Below are 17,527 nucleotides of genomic sequence, written 5' to 3'. Positions count from 1 at the left end.
GCAGGTCTTGCATCTTTTGCGTGGGCATGGGGAGGTGCCATAGGAGGGGGTTGAGGAGTATGGGGTGATGGAGGAGTGGACCAGGGTATCCCGGAGGGAACGATCCCTACGGAATGCCGACAGGGGGGTGAAGGGAAGATGTGTTTGGTGGTGGCATCATGCTGGAGTTGGCGGAAATGGCGGAGGATGATCCTTTGAATGCGGAGGCTGGTGGGGTGATAAGTGAGGACAAGGGGGACCCTATCATGTTTCTGGGAGGGAGGAGAAGGCGTGAGGGCGGATGCGTGGGAGATGGGCCGGACACAGATGAGGGCCCTGTCAACGACCGTGGCTGGAAAACCTCGGTTAAGGAAGAAGGAGGACATGTCAGAGGAACTGTTTTTGAAGGTAGCATCATCGGAACAGATGCGACGGAGGTGAAGGAACTGAGAGAATGGGATGAAGTCCTTAAAGGAAGCGGGGTGTGAGGAGCTGTAGTCGAGGTAGCTGTGGGAGTCGGTGGGTTTGTAATGGATATTGGTGGACAGTCTATCACCAGAGATTGAGACAGAGAGGTCAAGGAAGGGAAGGGAAGTGTCAGAGATGGACCACGTGAAAATGATGGAGGGGTGGAGATTGGAAGCAAAATTAATAAATTTTTCCAAGTCCCGACGAGAGCATGAAGCAGCACTGAAGTAATCATCGATGAACCGGAGAAAGAGTTGTGGAAGGGGGCCGGAGTAGGACTGGAGCAAGGAATGTTCCACATACCCCATAAAGAGACAGGCATAGCTGGGGCCCATACGGGTACCCATAGCCACACCTTTTATTTGGAGGAAGTGAGAGGAGTTGAAGGAGAAATTGTTCAGTGTTAGAACAAGTTCAGCCAGACGGAGGAGAGTAGTGGTGGATGGGGATTGTTCGGGCCTCTGTTCGAGGAAGAAGCTAAGGGCCCTCAGACCATCCTGGTGAGGGATGGAGGTGTAGAGGGATTGGACGTCCATGGTGAAGAGGAAGCGGTTGGGGCCAGGGAACTGGAAATTGTTGATGTGACGTAAGGTGTCAGAGGAATCACGGATGTAGGTGGGAAGGGACTGGACAAGGGGAGAGAGAAGGGAGTCAAGATAACGAGAAATGAGTTCCATGGGGCAGGAGCAAGCTGAGACGATCGGTCTACCGGGGCAGTTCTGTTTTTGGATTTTGGGTAGGAGGTAGAAGCAGGCCGTCCGAGGTTGGGTGACTATCAGGTTGGAAGCTGTGGGAGGAAGATCCCCAGAGGAGATGAGGTCAGTGACAGTCCTGGAAACAATGGCTTGATGTTCAGTGGTGGGGTCATGGTCCAGGGAGAGGTAGGAGGAAGTGTCTGCTTGTCACTTGTCAGCCCAAGCCTGGATATTGTCCAGGTCTTGCTGCATTTGGACATGGACTGCTTCAGTATCTGTGGAGTCACGAATGGCGCTAAAGATTGCACAATCATCAGTGAACATCCCCACTTCTGACCTTACAATGGAAGGAAGGTTATTGATGAAGCAGCTGAAGAGGTTGGGCCTTGGACACTACCCTGAGGAACTCCTGCAGTGATGTCCTGGAGCCGAGGTGATTGACCTCCAACAACCACTACAATCTTCCTTTGTGCTAGGTATGACTCCAACAGTGGAGAGTTTTCCCCCTGATTCCCATTGACTCCAATTTTGCTAGGGCTCCTTGATGCCACATTCTGGCTGTGGGCAGAGAATTTTGGATTGCTCTATTAAACAGCTGGCACAAACCAATCAAGAGCCTAGCTCTGTGAAGTAGCTCTGTCTATTCACTGCCTGTTCAAGGTAGAGAGCCGAGTGATTGCCCTTCCACAGCCCTGGCATTGGAATGGTCTCACCTGCACACCTCACACTTTGTGTTCCTGCAAAACAAAAGGAATTTGGGAGTGTTGAACCAAGTCTGGCCCCATTGATGGCAGATCCCTGCCGCCTGTATGCCGAAAGTAATGTCCATGGGGTGATGAGCAATAGTGTTCCAGTTGCTTTGCCTACCTCTGAGAGAGAACAAGAGATTTCCTTCGATACGCAGACTATGAAAGCAAATATGTTGCAAGAGTTGTGAAACTCCCATTAACCTTGTGCTGCTGCTTCCTTGTCTGGTGTTGCCTGTTTGCAATACTTGCAGCATCGATGTTGATTGGGCATACTTTGACTATTCATGAGCAGTTGGCCTCATTTGGTTAATGGGTTAGTTGCTGGGTATTGGGTGGAAGATCATGCATTTTAATAGTTTTGCTATGAACATTATTTTCCCCAAGTGGCCTTGGTGTTAAACATCCTATTAGTGGTATGCCAATAAAGTGATTGTCACATAATTTCTGTCTGGTCTTTATGCTGAATCTCTGTATTTCTAGAATAAGCGAGATGAACACCTGCTAAAGAGAAGAAATGTGCCTCAGGAGGAGGGTCTCGATGACTCTGATATTGATGGTGATTTCAGAGTTGTAAGTAATATTTTCACTGTTGGAGCCATAGCTGGGAGGGATCATTGGTGAAGTTTGGTTTACTTGGGATTAGAATGTGTGTACAGATTTTAAATGGAAAATTACTGGCTGCTAAGTCTGAAAGCCCAATTTAAAACACTTAGTTGGGCCAAGTTACTTGACAGGTTGGCCACAGTTTCAGCACATCAGTGCTGCTGGGACACAAATGACTTTTTCTCCAAATATTCATGTAGATACTTTAGTGAAAATGATACTGTGATTCATAATTCTGTGTTCATGGGATTACTATGACTACCAGAGTTGAGTCTTCTCATCATGAGTGAATGGTGGAGTACAAATGGGGGTTTGGGGTGAGTGGGGTTGGGAGTAATTGTTCTGCAAGTTTGCTTTTAAATATATTTTGTATAAGAAAAAGGCCTTCCTGATACAGCTTGCACTGTAAATCAGCTCCAACCCAAGTCTTACACCTGTAATGATAGTGTGGTGGAGGTAGATTATATATTTATGCTCCATTCCAATCTCCTTCCACCCTGCTTCATCTAACTCTAACCCTTTCACCCTCTGTGCTTATCTAACCTTCCCTTAAATACATCTATGCTATTTGTCTCAACCAGTCCTTATGGGAGCGAGTTCCATATTCTTGTCATTCCCTGGGAAAAGAAGTTCCTCCTAAATTCTGTACAGGATTTATCAGTGCCTGTGTTATATTTATGGCTCCTCTTCCTGAACTCATCCGCAAGTTGACACATCTTCTCTACCCCTACCCTATCAAACCATTCCATAATTTTAAAGATCTCTTAACAGGTCACTGTCAGCCCTCGGTCTTCTCTCTTCTAGAGAAAAGAGCTCCAGCCTGTTCAGCCTTTCCTGATGGGTATAACTTCTCAGTCCTGGTATTTTCCTTGTAAACCTTTACACCTTCTCCACTGCCTCGAATCCTATTTTTGTGAGAATGTGGAACGCACTGCACCAAGGGACCATTGATGAGGTGATTAACAGCTGGAGATAGTTTAGGGTATTAAGTGGGGGTATTAAGAATTATCGAGTAAAGAGGTCAATTCTTAATCTTGTCAGTCTCTGGTCAGCAAGCTGCTGTGTAATTTTTAATTTACTTTAAAAGGATATAATTTCTGTATGATAGCTTTTAAAATAAAACCCGTACATTGGACAGAAGTGTAAATAAGACTCTTGTTCTCTTGCAGCAATCAATCACATTGTCTGGGATTGTGCAGGTGAGTGCAGTGGTAGTCAATGCGGAGAACTCACTTCGTAACCTTTCAGTTACACCAGAATTTCTGTAACACAAAGTTATCGTGTTTCTGTAATCTGCATCTTGCCTTTGACAAAATCATCCATTAAAAGCAAATGTATATTAATTTTAAGAAATGTTTTAATTCAGGTTGTTTCTTAAATGCTATAGGCTTTAAGTTGAATTATCCTGGATTTTTTAGGGTGCTTCGAGTGACAATCCCGTGATACAGCTCAGCGCAGTTCAAGCAGCCAGGTAACACTTGATGTTTACATTTTTGCTTCGTTCCATATCTTGTGAATTTCATAGAATCATAGAGCGGTTTCAACACAGGAGGAGGCCTCCATGCAGGTTGTCTGAAAGAGCAATTTGGCTAATCTCACTCCCCTGCCCTTCCCTCATAACCCTGCAATTATTTTCTGTTCAGATAATTATCCAGTTCCTTTTGAAAGCTATGATAGTGTGGTGGAGGTAGATTATATGTCCTCTTGAAGTCTATCACTATCCTCCTCATAGTTAACAATACTTCTAAGTTTTGTGTCATCTGCAAATTTTGAACTTGTACCGTGTACACCCAAGTCGAGCTCATTAATATAGATCAAGAAAAGCAGTGGTCCTAACACCGACCCCTGGGAACCTCATTTTATACCTTCCTCCAGTCTGAAATACAACTGTATGTGACTACTTTGTTTCCTGTCACACAGCCAACAAAAGACTTGTGGGAGGGAGCCTGAGTAGGACTGGAACAAGGAATGTTCCACATACCCCATAAACAGATGGGCATAACTGGGGCTCATAGGTACCCATAGCCACACCTTTTATTTGGGGGAAGTGAGACAAGTTAAAGGAGAAATTGTTCAGTGAGAGAACAAGTTCAGCCAGACGGAGGAGAGTGGTGGTGGATGGGGATTGTTTGGGCCTCTGTTCAAGGAAGAAGCAGAGAGCCCTCAGACCATCCCAGTGGGGAATGGAGGTGTAGAGGGATTGGACGTCCATGGTGAAGAGGAGGCTGTTGGGGCCAGGGGACTGAAATTGTTGATATGATGTAGGGCATCAGAGGAATCACGGAAGTAGTTGGGAAGGGACTGGAGAAGGGGAGTGAGAATGGAGTCAAGATAGGAAGAAATGAAATCCATGGGGCAGGAACAGGCTGACATGATCGGTCTACTGGGACAGTTCTGTTTGTGGATTTTGGGGAGGATGTAGAAGTGGACTGTCCGAGGCTGGGAGACTATGAGGTTGGAAGCTTCCGCAGGAAGATATGGTGATACGTATATATGGTCATACATATACATATATATGGTCATACATATATATGACTCTTAAATGCTCCCTGAAGAAGGGCAGTTAGTGATGGGCAATAAATGCTGGCCTAGCCAGCGACGCCCACACCCAATGAATGAATTTTTAAAAATTCAGTGCCAGACCATTGCTCTGGTTAACAGTGGAAAACAATTGACTGGTTAAAGCAGAGATTCTCAACCTTTTTGCTTCTGAGGTCTCTGTCTGGATAATAAAAATTCCATGGGCCCCCTGTATTGTGCTGCAACTTTTTTTTTGAAAAGAGTGATTCCTGTGATGTAAAACCTGTAGCAAATGCACACAGTGAGATCCCACAGCAAAATCAGATGGGTCACCATATATATATATATATATATATATATCTTCCCTGGGAAGATCTCCAGAGGAGATGAGGTCAGTGACAGTCCTGGAAACAATGGCTTGATGTTCAGTGGTGGGGTCATGGTCCAGGGGGAGGTAGGAGGAAGTATCTGAGAGTTGGCGCTCAGCCTCTGCGAGGTAGAAGTCAATGCACCAGACAACAACAGAACCACCCTTGTCTGCAGGTTTGATAACAAGGACCTGAAAGAACGGAATGCGGCAAATTCAGAAGACAGGTTAGAGTGGGTGAGAGGGTCAGAGAAATTGAGATAGCCAATGTCGTGCCGACAGTTCTCAATGAAAAGATCAAGAGCAGGTAAGAGGCCAGAGGGAGGTGTCCAGGTGGAGGTGGGTGAAAGGATCCATTGAACAGGGAGAGAACTCCTGCCCAAAGAAGTGAGCACAGAGACGAAGGCGGCAGAAGAAGAGTTCAGCATCGTGCTGAGCCCAGAATTCATTGAGATGAGGGCGTAAGGGTATGAAACTGAGTCCTTTGCTGAGCACTGAATGTTCAGCATCAGAGAGGGGAAGGTCACAGGGTGTGGTGAATACATGACCGGGGCTGGGATTCGAAGATGAGGTGGGGTCAGAGGGATGGGAAGGGGTAGAGGGTCCTGGATGGACGTTGGTATCAATAACATTGGCATTAAGTAGGCCATAGCTAGAGTACTGCGTGCAGTTCTGGTCACCGTTTTATAGGTAAAATGTGATAGCTTTAGAGAAGGTACAGTGGACTGGAGAAGTTTAGTTATGAAGAAAGATTGGATAGGCTAGGGTTGTTTTCTTTGAAACAGAGGAGGATGAGGGAGACTTAATTGAAGTGTATAAACATATGAGGGGTCTAGATATAGAGGATAGGAAGGCCCTATTCCCTTGGTTGAGGGGCCCATAACCAGGTGGTATAGATTTAAGGAAGGAGGTAGAAGATTTAAAGGGAATTTGATGAGAAATCTTTTCATTCAGAGGGTGGTGGGATCTGAAACTCACTGCCTGAAAGTATGGTAGAGGGAGAAATCCTCATCACATTTCAAAAGTACTTAGACCTGGACTTGAACTGCTGGGACCTACAAGACTATGGACCAAGAGCTGAAAACTGGGATTAGGCTGGATGGCTGGTGTTGGTCATCCTAGATATGAAGGGCCGAATGGACTCCTTTCATGCTGAAATAAGAAAATAAGAAACATTTGTATTTTTTCAAATAAAGTAATATCTCCATATTTTATCAAGTAATTATTTAGTTCTGCAGCAGAAATGTAGTGTTAGAGTTTACTTGTAACATGGGCATGTGCTATGGTTCTTGTTGTGCAGGTCCTAGTGCTTGGGACAGCATTACCAAGTCATATTTGGAGTGACATCATGCATGGATAGGTATGCATGCACACATGAATAAATCATATGTGATTTATATGATCACATATAAATGAGATCACAGTTGGGCTTGTGTATTGATGCTGCCCCTGTTCTGAGGATATCATGGTTCTGACAATAGCCAGTATAGCCTGAGTAGGATACAGTGTACTTATGTCCTGATGCATCATCTCTTCGACTCCAGAATTCAATTTAAGATAAGGAATTGATGAGCAGAAAAAGAGCAGTTGTTCCATCAATCCTGCCCCACACAGCATCATGGCTGGAAATCATGAATCAACTCATCATGACTTCAGGGGAGGCGGTGACATAGCGGTATTGACACTGGACTGGTATTCCAGAGACCCAGGGTAATGCTCTGGGGGCCTGGGTTTGAATCCCACCTTGGCAGATGGTGAAATCTCAATCAATAAAAATCTGGAATTAAAAGTCTGATGAAACCACTGCTGATTGTCATAAAAAATGTGGTTGACTCTTAAATGCTCTCTGAGGAAGGGCAGTTAGGGATGCGCAATAAATGCTGGCCTAGCCAGTGACACCCACATCCCATGAATGAATTTTTAAAAATTCAGTGCCAGACCATTGCTCTGGTTAACAGTGGAACACAATTGACTGGTTAAAGCAGAAATTCTCAACCTTTTTGCTTCAGAGGTCTCTGTCCTGAATAATAAAAATTCCATGGACCCCTGTATTATGCTGCAACTTTTTTTTTGAAAAGCGTGGTTCGTCTGATGTAAAACCTGCGGCAAATTCACACAGCGGGATCCCACAGCAAAATCAGATGGGTCACCGTATGCGTTTTGTCCCTAAACTCCAGGTTCACATCCCAATATAAAAAACCTAAACTTTTATGGCTGCAACTCGCAAGAGTGATTCCTCTGGAGTATTAGTCTTGGGACTGCTAGCTCTTGGTGGCAGCTGGCAGTTTGATCGACTGCCTTTGCGGTGCTTGGCTCTGTAAACAGCTGCCAAGGGCAAGCAGCTGTAAACCGAACGTTTGCTGACATATATTGGCTAATGTTTGGCCTATTATCCTTCAAAATGGACATCAAACTCCACTAACCTATTGCCCCGCAAACTGGATTTCAACATGGGTGAGTGGGCAAGCGTACATGGTACAATCTGCCCTGCCAACTGTCACAAATGAATCTGAGGGAGGAGAGGGGCTGGGTCCTCTCTCCTGTAACATCAGCAGTGACCTCTCGTCAGTGCACTGATTTAAACACTCTTGTTTATGCAGGTGGGTTAAAAAAATGCAGCCTATTTCAAAGCATAATTCTTCATAGCAGATGAGGCATCACTGACATCAGCACAGATAAGTCTCACTTTTTTTTAGTAGACCCTGCTCACAATGAGATTTTTAAAAGATTTTATTCTTGAATGATACTGATTGGTGGCCCCTAACTGAGAACAGCAGTAAAGGATGGATCTCTAGTGGAATTTTGCAGTATGTAGGATTGCAGTGATGTGAAAATTATTGTATAAATGGAAAAGAGTTATTTGGAGCAGGGGTTCCAAACTGGGGTCTGCAGCCACAAAGATTCGAGGGGGCCAGCGAGAAAAGGTTCATATTGGTGATTGGACCCAAAATGATGCTGCCACCCAGTGGCTGCCCCAGGAACTGAAGCTGCAAAGGTCTTGCAGTTTGTCTCTGGTTTGTTCACTTTAACTGAGTCCCCTCATCCTGAACTACACAGGTAGAGAACTGATCCACAGTTGACAGACTATATATTTGCGTCTGGTGAACAAGGAGAAGCAGATTAAACTAATGTTCAAGTTCATCCATTTGTACTGTGTATTAATATCATGCCTGAAGCTTTCTGCCTCTATTGCAAAATGTCTAGAAAGAGCATTGAACTTTACAGTCATAGAGTGATGAAAATCTTTCAAACAACTGTTCAAGCTCTCAAATAGAAAGAAGAGCAGACTAAGAGTCTCAAACTCCATTGGCCCCTCAAATCTGAGGCCTAGATTTTGCAGTGATAAAGATAGCAAAATTGTCATTGATCCACTGACAGTAACTTTGAAGTCTGCATATGCACAGTGTTAGTTAGGATCCCAGCTGATGTTATTACCGGACAAGTTAGATCCCAGAATGGAACCTGACTTGATGGATCATAATTTTCTTTCAATATTCATCTTTTTAAACAGTAGAGGGTACTTACTGAAACAGATTCACAGGAGTCTGCTATTAACTTTTTTTAACAAAGAGATAATACATTTATTAAACAAAAAACTTTAACTATATTACACTGAACAACAAAAAGGTTAGAATGAATTTCAACACAGACCAAGAAAAAATGATTCAAACTCATGCTATCCCTTTTATCCCAGCATTACCCTTACAGACTTAACGCTTCAGTGAAGAGGTATCACTATTTCCACACCAAGGGTAGAGATGGTTCAGTTACAAAGAGCTTTCTTTTCCAGTAGACTGCTGACCATTCACAAGAAGTCCTTCCACACCTCCTTTCAGATATCCAAAAAACTGTCTCTAAATTCACTAACTTTAACTTTAGAGCAATACATGTGAGTTCCTTAACAGTCTGGCATCATTTCCAGCTAGAGAGAGTCTTAGACCTTTTCTGTCTTCACTCTGTGATATACATGCCAACTGAAACTAAAAACTGCTTTTTTTGGTCAGACCCACAAGTAAACACCTTCCAGGCAACACTCCCTTACAGATGTTTAACTGTAATCCAGTAATATTACTCAAGGTAAACTGCTGTAACTTTAATAAAGGCATACCACACAATCTCTTAAACTCTCTTCCACTCAGCTGTGGAAATCCAAGACTTCAGAACAAGACTGCTTTTTGCAGCCCATGACTTTTCTGGCTTGACTGGATGGCTGATTCAAACTGCATCTTTCTCCCAGCTTAGAGCTGTTTCCAGGAGATCCTCCTCATACAGCCAACAGTCAGCAACCAAGCTCTCCACAGTAACTCTAAAATACCTTTTCCTCCCTTTCATCTTCAGGCTCCATTGTTCTTACACCTCTTTGAAACTCAAATCCTTCCAAATCTAAAATCTTTCATGTTTCTATTTTGTCTCTGCTTTCAGGTCAGTAAAATGTAATATGCCCTCTCCTGTTTACCCATGAAACTCCTGTAAGATGCAAAAATGTTTCTTGTCATGTCTGACTTCCCTTGATATTCAAATGAACTCTAAACTTATCTAAAAATGCAAATGTTAGATCCAACCTATTTACTTATATCTCAAACCGATTGTATGCTCTAACCTCTCAGACAACCTGTGGCTAGTAACCTTTCCCCAGTTTAATTAAAGCATTGACACACATGCACACAGACACACGGCCTTTGTCACAGAATAACATAATATTGCCCAAAAATACTTCAAAAATGACATCCATTCTCACAGATGTAACTGGTTTTTACAGCGTACTAACTTCATAATTACTGCTAAACACCCTCACTGCCCCTCAAAAACTAATATTATTTTTGTTGGATGTCAGTTTCTCCACTGTGATAAAAATTCCGCACATTTAAATTAGTTTCCATTAGATTATATTGGTACTTTAGCTTCTACCTTAATCCTTTCATAATCAGTTATTTTGATGTCTGAAAATTTAAATTAAAAGCAAAGCGATATATTTAATTTTGATTGGCTGCTCAGCTTGGTGCCAAATTTAAACTGCCACTCAGAAAGGAGAAAACCTTCCAGATCTTTGTGGGCAGCTTCCTTTGAGGTTGGCACTCACCGCAAAATCCGGGCCAATATTAAATGTAAGATGACACTTGTGATAATTCCATACAAAGAATGGGGACATGCTGGGGGATAGTATAGTAAGAATTTGAACTCCCCTGATTCTTCTGGGAACTGTGACAATTAAAGACACAAACAGACTCATTGAGAGCCAGATACTGCAGTGTTGAAGCAGAGTAGAAGAGGGGCAACTGAGAGATCATTGGGTCGAATAAATCAGTGTCAAGAAACCAAATCAGCTTCCAGATATGGATTCCAAACTCTATCCCTGACAGGCTCTATTGAGTTGATTGCTGAGAGTTTAGGTGTATGTTAACAGCAGCAAGGATACAGACCCCCACCCCCCTTCACCACACCCACCACAATATGTCTGAATGCCTGTTCCATTGGAATTTACTCCGTTCCTGGTCCATTTCCTATTCCAGTATTGGGATGGTTCTCATGGTTCAGTCTCCACATAATGCCATCAGCGGTTATCCATCCAAGTCTGAACGTTTCCCCTTTAGCCATAACCTGCCTTTAGCACGGTGGGTGAGGTCACATTGGGTTGATGGCAGGGTTTCAGCCACTATGATGTTCTCGATGTTTAAATCCAGTGCCATTGACCAAGCTCACTCACTCACCACTCACAATATGAGAAACGCATGTCCTCATTTTAGGGAGTTTAGCAGAAATTTCCTCACATTGGAATTGATTCTCTCTCCTGTTTACTTGATCACAGTTTGCTTTTATCCAGAGTCGTCTATCTGTGAAACCAGTTTTGCCTAAAATCTACCTCATAACTTAGAAACACTTTAAGGCGCAGAAGGAGGCTATTTGGCCCATTGTGTCCGTGTCAGCTGAAAGGCCTTCCAGCCTACTCTTACTTTCCAAATCTTGGTCCATGGCCCTGCACATTACAGCATTTCAAGTACATGTCCAAGGATAGCTTTAAGTGCAATGAGCGTATCTACCTCTGTCACCCTTTGAGACAGTGGGCTCTGGTCATGAAGCAGGTAAATGGAGTAGAGGGAGTCCTGTTTTTTTATTCATTCATGGAATGTGGATGTTGCTGGGCCAGTATTTATTGCCCATCCCTAGTTGCCCTTGAGAAGGTGATGGTGAGCTGCTTTCTTGAACCGCTGCAATCCATGTGATGTGGGTACACCCACAGTGCTGATGGGAAGGGAGTTCCAGGATTTTGACCCAGTGACAGTGAAGGAACGGCGATATATTTCCAAGTCAGGATGGTGAGTGACTTGGAGAGAAACATCCAGGTGGTGGTGTTCCCATGTGTCTGCTGCCCTTGTCCTTCTGGATCAGGCTTGTCCAACATCCGGACCCTGGAACCAGTTTTCAAAATTCATGCCAAACAGGTGAGTTTCAGTGGGAGGTTCTGCATGGAGCAGCCCCTCCAATTTGTGACTGGTTCACTCACACGAGGGAAAGAAACAGTCTCTGATTGGAGGAGCAGCAAACACCAGCGTTGGTGAGTGTGCTGAGGGCTGCTGGGCCGAGGGAAGCGAAGGTAAGGTGGGGCTGGAGCCTAGAGAATCAGGAACACCAGGGCTGGAGCCCAGATAGCCAGCTACGTCAGGTCCCAGGAAGGCAAAGTTTTGGTGGTCGGGAAGGGCAAAATTGCATTGGGACCGTGGAGGGTGGGGCCAGGGGATGAAGTCATGTTGGGCCTGTGGAAAGTGAAGTTTTGAGGAGCTGGGGAGGATGGGAGTGAGAGGGTGAGCGCGTGTGTTTGGGGGGAGGGGCAATGAGAGAACGTCACTGTGTGTATGTGCGGGGGTTGGTGAGAGAGTGTGTGGGGGGAGTGGAGGAGTGTGAATGTGTGGGGTAATGAGTGAGTGTGCAGGGGGAGAGTGCGAGAGACTGTGCGGGGGGGAGAGTGCGAGAGACTGTGCGGGGGGGAGAGTGCGAGAGACTGTGCGGGGGGGAGAGTGCGAGAGACTGTGCGGGGGTGGGGGAGAGTGCGAGAGACTGTGCGGGGGTGGGGGAGAGTGCGAGAGACTGTGCGGGGGTGGGGGAGAGTGCGAGAGACTGTGCGGGGGTGGGGGAGAGTGCGAGAGACTGTGCGGGGGTGGGGGAGAGTGCGAGAGACTGTGCGGGGGTGGGGGAGAGTGCGAGAGACTGTGCGGGGGTGGGGGAGAGTGCGAGAGACTGCGGGGGTGGGGGAGAGTGCGAGAGACTGTGCGGGGGTGGGGGAGAGTGCGAGAGACTGTGCGGGGGTGGGGGAGAGTGCGAGAGACTGTGCGGGGGTGGGGGAGAGTGCGAGAGACTGTGCGGGGGTGGGGGAGAGTGCGAGAGACTGTGCGGGGGTGGGGGAGAGTGCGAGAGACTGTGCGGGGGTGGGGGAGAGTGCGAGAGACTGTGCGGGGGTGGGGGAGAGTGCGAGAGACTGTGCGGGGGTGGGGGAGAGTGCGAGAGACTGTGCGGGGGTGGGGGAGAGTGCGAGAGACTGTGCGGGGGTGGGGGAGAGTGCGAGAGACTGTGCGGGGGTGGGGGAGAGTGCGAGAGACTGTGCGGGGGTGGGGGAGAGTGCGAGAGACTGTGCGGGGGTGGGGGAGAGTGCGAGAGACTGTGCGGGGGTGGGGGAGAGTGCGAGAGACTGTGCGGGGGTGGGGGAGAGTGCGAGAGACTGTGCGGGGGTGGGGGAGAGTGCGAGAGACTGTGCGGGGGTGGGGGAGAGTGCGAGAGACTGTGCGGGGGTGGGGGAGAGACTGTGGGGGAGAGTGCGAGAGACTGTGCGGGAGAGTGCGCGAGACTGTGCGGGGGTGGGGGAGAGTGCGCGAGACTGTCAGGGGGGTGCGGTCGGAGTGCAAGTCTGCCTTGCACCCAGTTTTAGGTTCTCACTCGCACAACACAAACACACGCCCCAGGTGAGGGTGAGGGACTGAGCCGGGCATACACACTCTGACCTTCTCAGTCTGGTCATTTAATTACTCTTTTTTAAAATTAACAATTTATAGTTATTACATTTCTGTACTTTTGCTCAGCAATTGTTTCCTTCCTTAAAACCCAACTTTTATTTCAAATTCGGTTTATTGTTGTTCCAAACCTTATCTTTCCGAAATGTGCTCATCGGCCCTTGACTGTGCAAGATATGCAAAACTGTCCCCCTCGGTCAAATGCGGCCTTGATGTCAAGGGCAGTGACTCTGACCTCACCTCGGGAGTTCAGCTCTTTTGTCCATGTTTGAACCAAGGCTGTAATGAGGTCAGGAGCTGAGTGGCCCAGGCACAACCCAAACTGGACATCAGTGAGCAGGTTATTGCTAAGCAAGTGCTGCTGGATAGCACTGTTGATGACCCCATCCATTACTTTACTGATGATCGAGAGTGGATCATGGGGCGGTAATTGGCCGGATTGGGTTTGTCTTGCTTTTTGTGTGCAAGACATACCTGGGCAATTTTCCACATTGCCGGGTAGATGCCAGTGTTGTAGCTGTACTGGAACAGTTTGGCTAGGGGCCCAGCAAGTTCTGAATCACAAGCCTTCAGTACTATTGTCGGAATATTGTCAGGGCCCATAGCCTTTGTACTATCCAGTGCCTTCAGCTGTTTCTTGATATCATGTGGAGTGAATTGAATTGGCTGAAGACTGGCATCTGTGATGCTGGGGTCCTCAGGAGGAGGCCAAGATGGGTCACCCACTCGACACTTCTGGCTGAAGATTGTAGCAAATGCTTCAGCCTTATCTTTTGTACTGATGTGCTGGGCTCCTCCATCGTTGAGGATGGGGATATTTGTGGAGCCTCCTCCTCCAGTGAGTTGTTTAATTATCCACCACCGTTCACAACTGCATGTGTGACCTTGGAACTCTCTGCCTCAGAAGGTGGTGCAGGCGGGGCATTGAATATTTTTAAGGCAGAGGTAGATTCTTGTTAGGCAAGGGAATCAAAGGTTATCGGGGGTAGATGGGAATGTGGAAATTGAAACACAAGAAGATCAGTCATGATCTTATTGAATGGCGGAGCAGGCTCAATGGGCCGAAAGATCTACTCCTGTTCCTATTTCTTATTTCTTTTGTGGCAGGACTGTGGAGCTTAGATCTGATCCATTGGTAATGGAATTGCTTAGCTTTGTCTATCGCACACTGGCTGGTTATGCTTTTTGGCACGCAAGTAGTCCTATGTTATAGTTTCATTTTAATGTATGCCTGGTGCTGCTCCTGGCATGCCCTCCTGCATTCTTCATTGAACCAGGATTGATCCCCTGGCTTGATGGTAATGGTAGAGTGGGGGATATGCCAGGCCATGAGGTTACAGATTGTGTTCGAGTACAATTCTGCTGCTGCTGATGGCCCACAGCACCTCATGGATGCCCAGACTTGAGTTGCTAGATCTGTTCGAAATCTATCCCATTTAGCACAACATGATGGAGGGTATCCTCAGTTTGAAAGCAGGACTTCATCTCCACGATTGTGGTGGTCATTCCTACCGATACTATCATGGACAGAAGCTTCTATGGAAAGCAGGTTGGTGAGGATGAGGTCAAGTATGTTTTTCCGTCTTGTTAGTTCCCTCACCACCTGCCGCAGACCCAGTCTAGCAGCTATGCCATTTAGGACTCGTCCAGCTCACAGTCAGTAGTGGTGCTACCGAGCCACTCTTGGTGATGGACATTGAAGTCCCCCACCCAGAGTGCATTCTGTGCCCTTGTCACCCTCAGTGCTTCCTCCAAGTGATGTTCAACACGGACTATCAATGTATCAGTAATTACATTGTCAAGGTCCATGGGGGAATGCCAGCACTCGAGACTTGTGCAGCATTGCTTCTCCTCTTACACCTTCAATGGAGGAACTGTGTTGGCCTTAGCTGGCAAAGACTTTTCCATTGTTGCTTCAGATACAAAACTGAGTGAGGGTTACTCCATTCACAGCCAGGACTCACCAAAATGCTACAAACTAACAGACCAAATAGTGATTGGATGCACTGGATTCCATGGGGATTGCCTTACACTAACAAAAATGACTGTTGCAAGATTAAAGTTGTACAAACATTCAAACAATATGACAATGACAAGTGGGGCAGTAGCAGCAATGCTGTCTACAATTTTGTACTCTTGACACTTGTCCCCTTATTATGTTTACAACATCATTGGTGTCCTTGATGAGGAAGGGAAGGGTGCAGTGTACAGCTTTGACTCTGCAGGATCCAATAAGAGAGATGCATACAAAGCTGGCAGTTTGGCCAGTGCCTTGCTGCAGCCACTTCTAGACAACCAAATTGGATTCAAGAACATGGAGAATGTGGAACATGTCCTTCTTCCACTGGAAAAAGCCTTCCAGCTGATAAAAGATGTTTTCATCTCTGCAGCTGAGAGAGATGTTTACACCAGTGACGCTCTGAAGATTCGCATCATTACAAAAGATGGAATCAAAGAGGAATCACTGTCACTTCGGAAAGATTAAGACCAAAAACCTTTCCTATTCAGAACAAGGTTATTGTTGATTTGAAGTAGTCATTTTCCTTTCACACCAGTGATGTACCTGTGCTGGCAAATCCTTTTTGTATGTTTTGTTGTAATATACTGACAAATAAACTTTCACGCTGGTAAAAAAAAACAATCATCTTGTTGACTGGCATTGTTAAGACAATTGCATTGTTAAAACAGGCGGTGGGCAGATGTAACATTCTGGCAGGCCCTGTCACTCCCTTGAGCTGGCTGAAGAATGAACCTGCTTGAGGTAAAAGACCAGCTTCAGACTCATTCTTCCCTTAGATACAATTATTAGAGTTAACATGGAGGATCACTGATTCATCAGCTGAGGGAGGGCGGTATGTGATAATCAACAGGTGGTTTCCTTGCCCATGTTTGACCTGATGCCATGAGACATCATGGGGCCTGGAGTCAATGTTGAGGACTCCCAGGGAAACTTACTCCCGACTGTGTACCACTGTGCCACCACCTCTGCTGGGCCTGTCCTGCTGGTGGGACAGGACATACCCAGGGATGGTGATGATGGAGTCTAGGACATTATCTGTAAGATATGATTCTGTGAGGATGACTGTGTCAGGCTGTTGCTTCACTAGTCTGTGAGACAGCTCTCCCAATTTTGGCACTAGTCCCCAGATGAAACCTATAAAATTCTAACAGGACTAGACAGGGCAGATGCGGGACGCAAACTGGAGGAATAGCACCTCATCTTCCGATTAGGCACTTTGCAGCCTTCCAGACTTAACATTGAATTCAACAACTTCAGATCATGAGCTGTCGCCTCCATCCCCACCCCCTTTCCGATCCCCCTTTTTCCAATTATTTATATCTTTTTTAATATATTTTTCTTTTCCTACCTATTTCTATTATTTTTAAATGTATTTCCATCTATTGTTTTATCTCCACCTTTTAGCCTATTTCGATCCCTTCCCACCACACCACCCCCACTAGGGCTATCTGTACCTTGCTGGTCCTGCTTTCTACCCTTATTGTCACCATTAGCACATCCTTTAGCTAATAGCACCACCATCAACACCTCTTTGTCTATGACATCTTTGGCAATCTCTTCTTTGGCTCTACCTATCACTGACCCTCTATCCAGTTCTACCTGCCCCACCCCCCTTAACCAGCTTATATTTCATCTCATTTCTATTTTTCCTTATTTCTGATGAAGAGTCATATGGACTTGAAACATTAACTGTGCTCCTCTCCGCAGATACTGTCAGACCTGCTGAGTTTTTCCAGCTATCTTTGTTTTTGTTTCAGATTTCTAGCATCCGCAGTATTTTGCTTTTATCTCAGTGTTTAATTGACTGCCACTTCTGATTAGATGCAGGAAGGATGTTCCCGATGGTGGGGGAGTCCAGAACCAGGGGTCACAGTCTGAGGGTATGGGGTTGATGATTTAGGACTGAGATGAGGAGAAATTTCTTCACCCAGAGAGTAGTGAGCCTGTGGAATTCGCTACCACAGAACGTAGTTGAGGCCAAAACGTATGTTTTCAAGAAGGAGTTAGATATAGCTCTTGGGGCAAAAGGGATCAAAGGATATGGGGAGAAAGCGGGAGCAGGCTATTGAGTTGGATGATCAGCCATGATTATAATGAATGCGAAGCAGGCTTGAGGGGCTGAATGG

The 17,527-nt window shown here is 46.0% G+C and overlaps 1 protein-coding gene and 1 pseudogene across 2 annotated transcripts in view; both read left to right on the top strand.

Moving 5' to 3' along the window:
* Positions 1-17,527, top strand: part of LOC121282117 (importin subunit alpha-4-like) — a 122,296-nt gene that overhangs the window by 37,300 nt on the left and 67,469 nt on the right. Inside the window, exons 3-5 of one of the 2 annotated variants that reach the window (XM_041195602.1) lie at positions 2,372-2,461; positions 3,664-3,693; positions 3,913-3,965. In XM_041195602.1, the coding sequence (XP_041051536.1) occupies positions 2,372-2,461; positions 3,664-3,693; positions 3,913-3,965 (173 nt within the window). The remainder of the gene's footprint in view (positions 1-2,371; positions 2,462-3,663; positions 3,694-3,912; positions 3,966-17,527) is intronic. The other variant, XM_041195603.1, reaches the window with a different exon arrangement.
* LOC121281969 lies at positions 5,587-15,866 on the top strand (annotated as a pseudogene).

Source organism: Carcharodon carcharias, chromosome 9 (assembly GCF_017639515.1).
Source record: "Carcharodon carcharias isolate sCarCar2 chromosome 9, sCarCar2.pri, whole genome shotgun sequence".
In the NCBI taxonomy this organism is placed as follows: domain Eukaryota; kingdom Metazoa; phylum Chordata; class Chondrichthyes; order Lamniformes; family Lamnidae; genus Carcharodon; species Carcharodon carcharias.
Note: the sequence above shows the minus strand (reverse complement) of the source record. Positions and strands in the feature narration are given on the sequence as shown.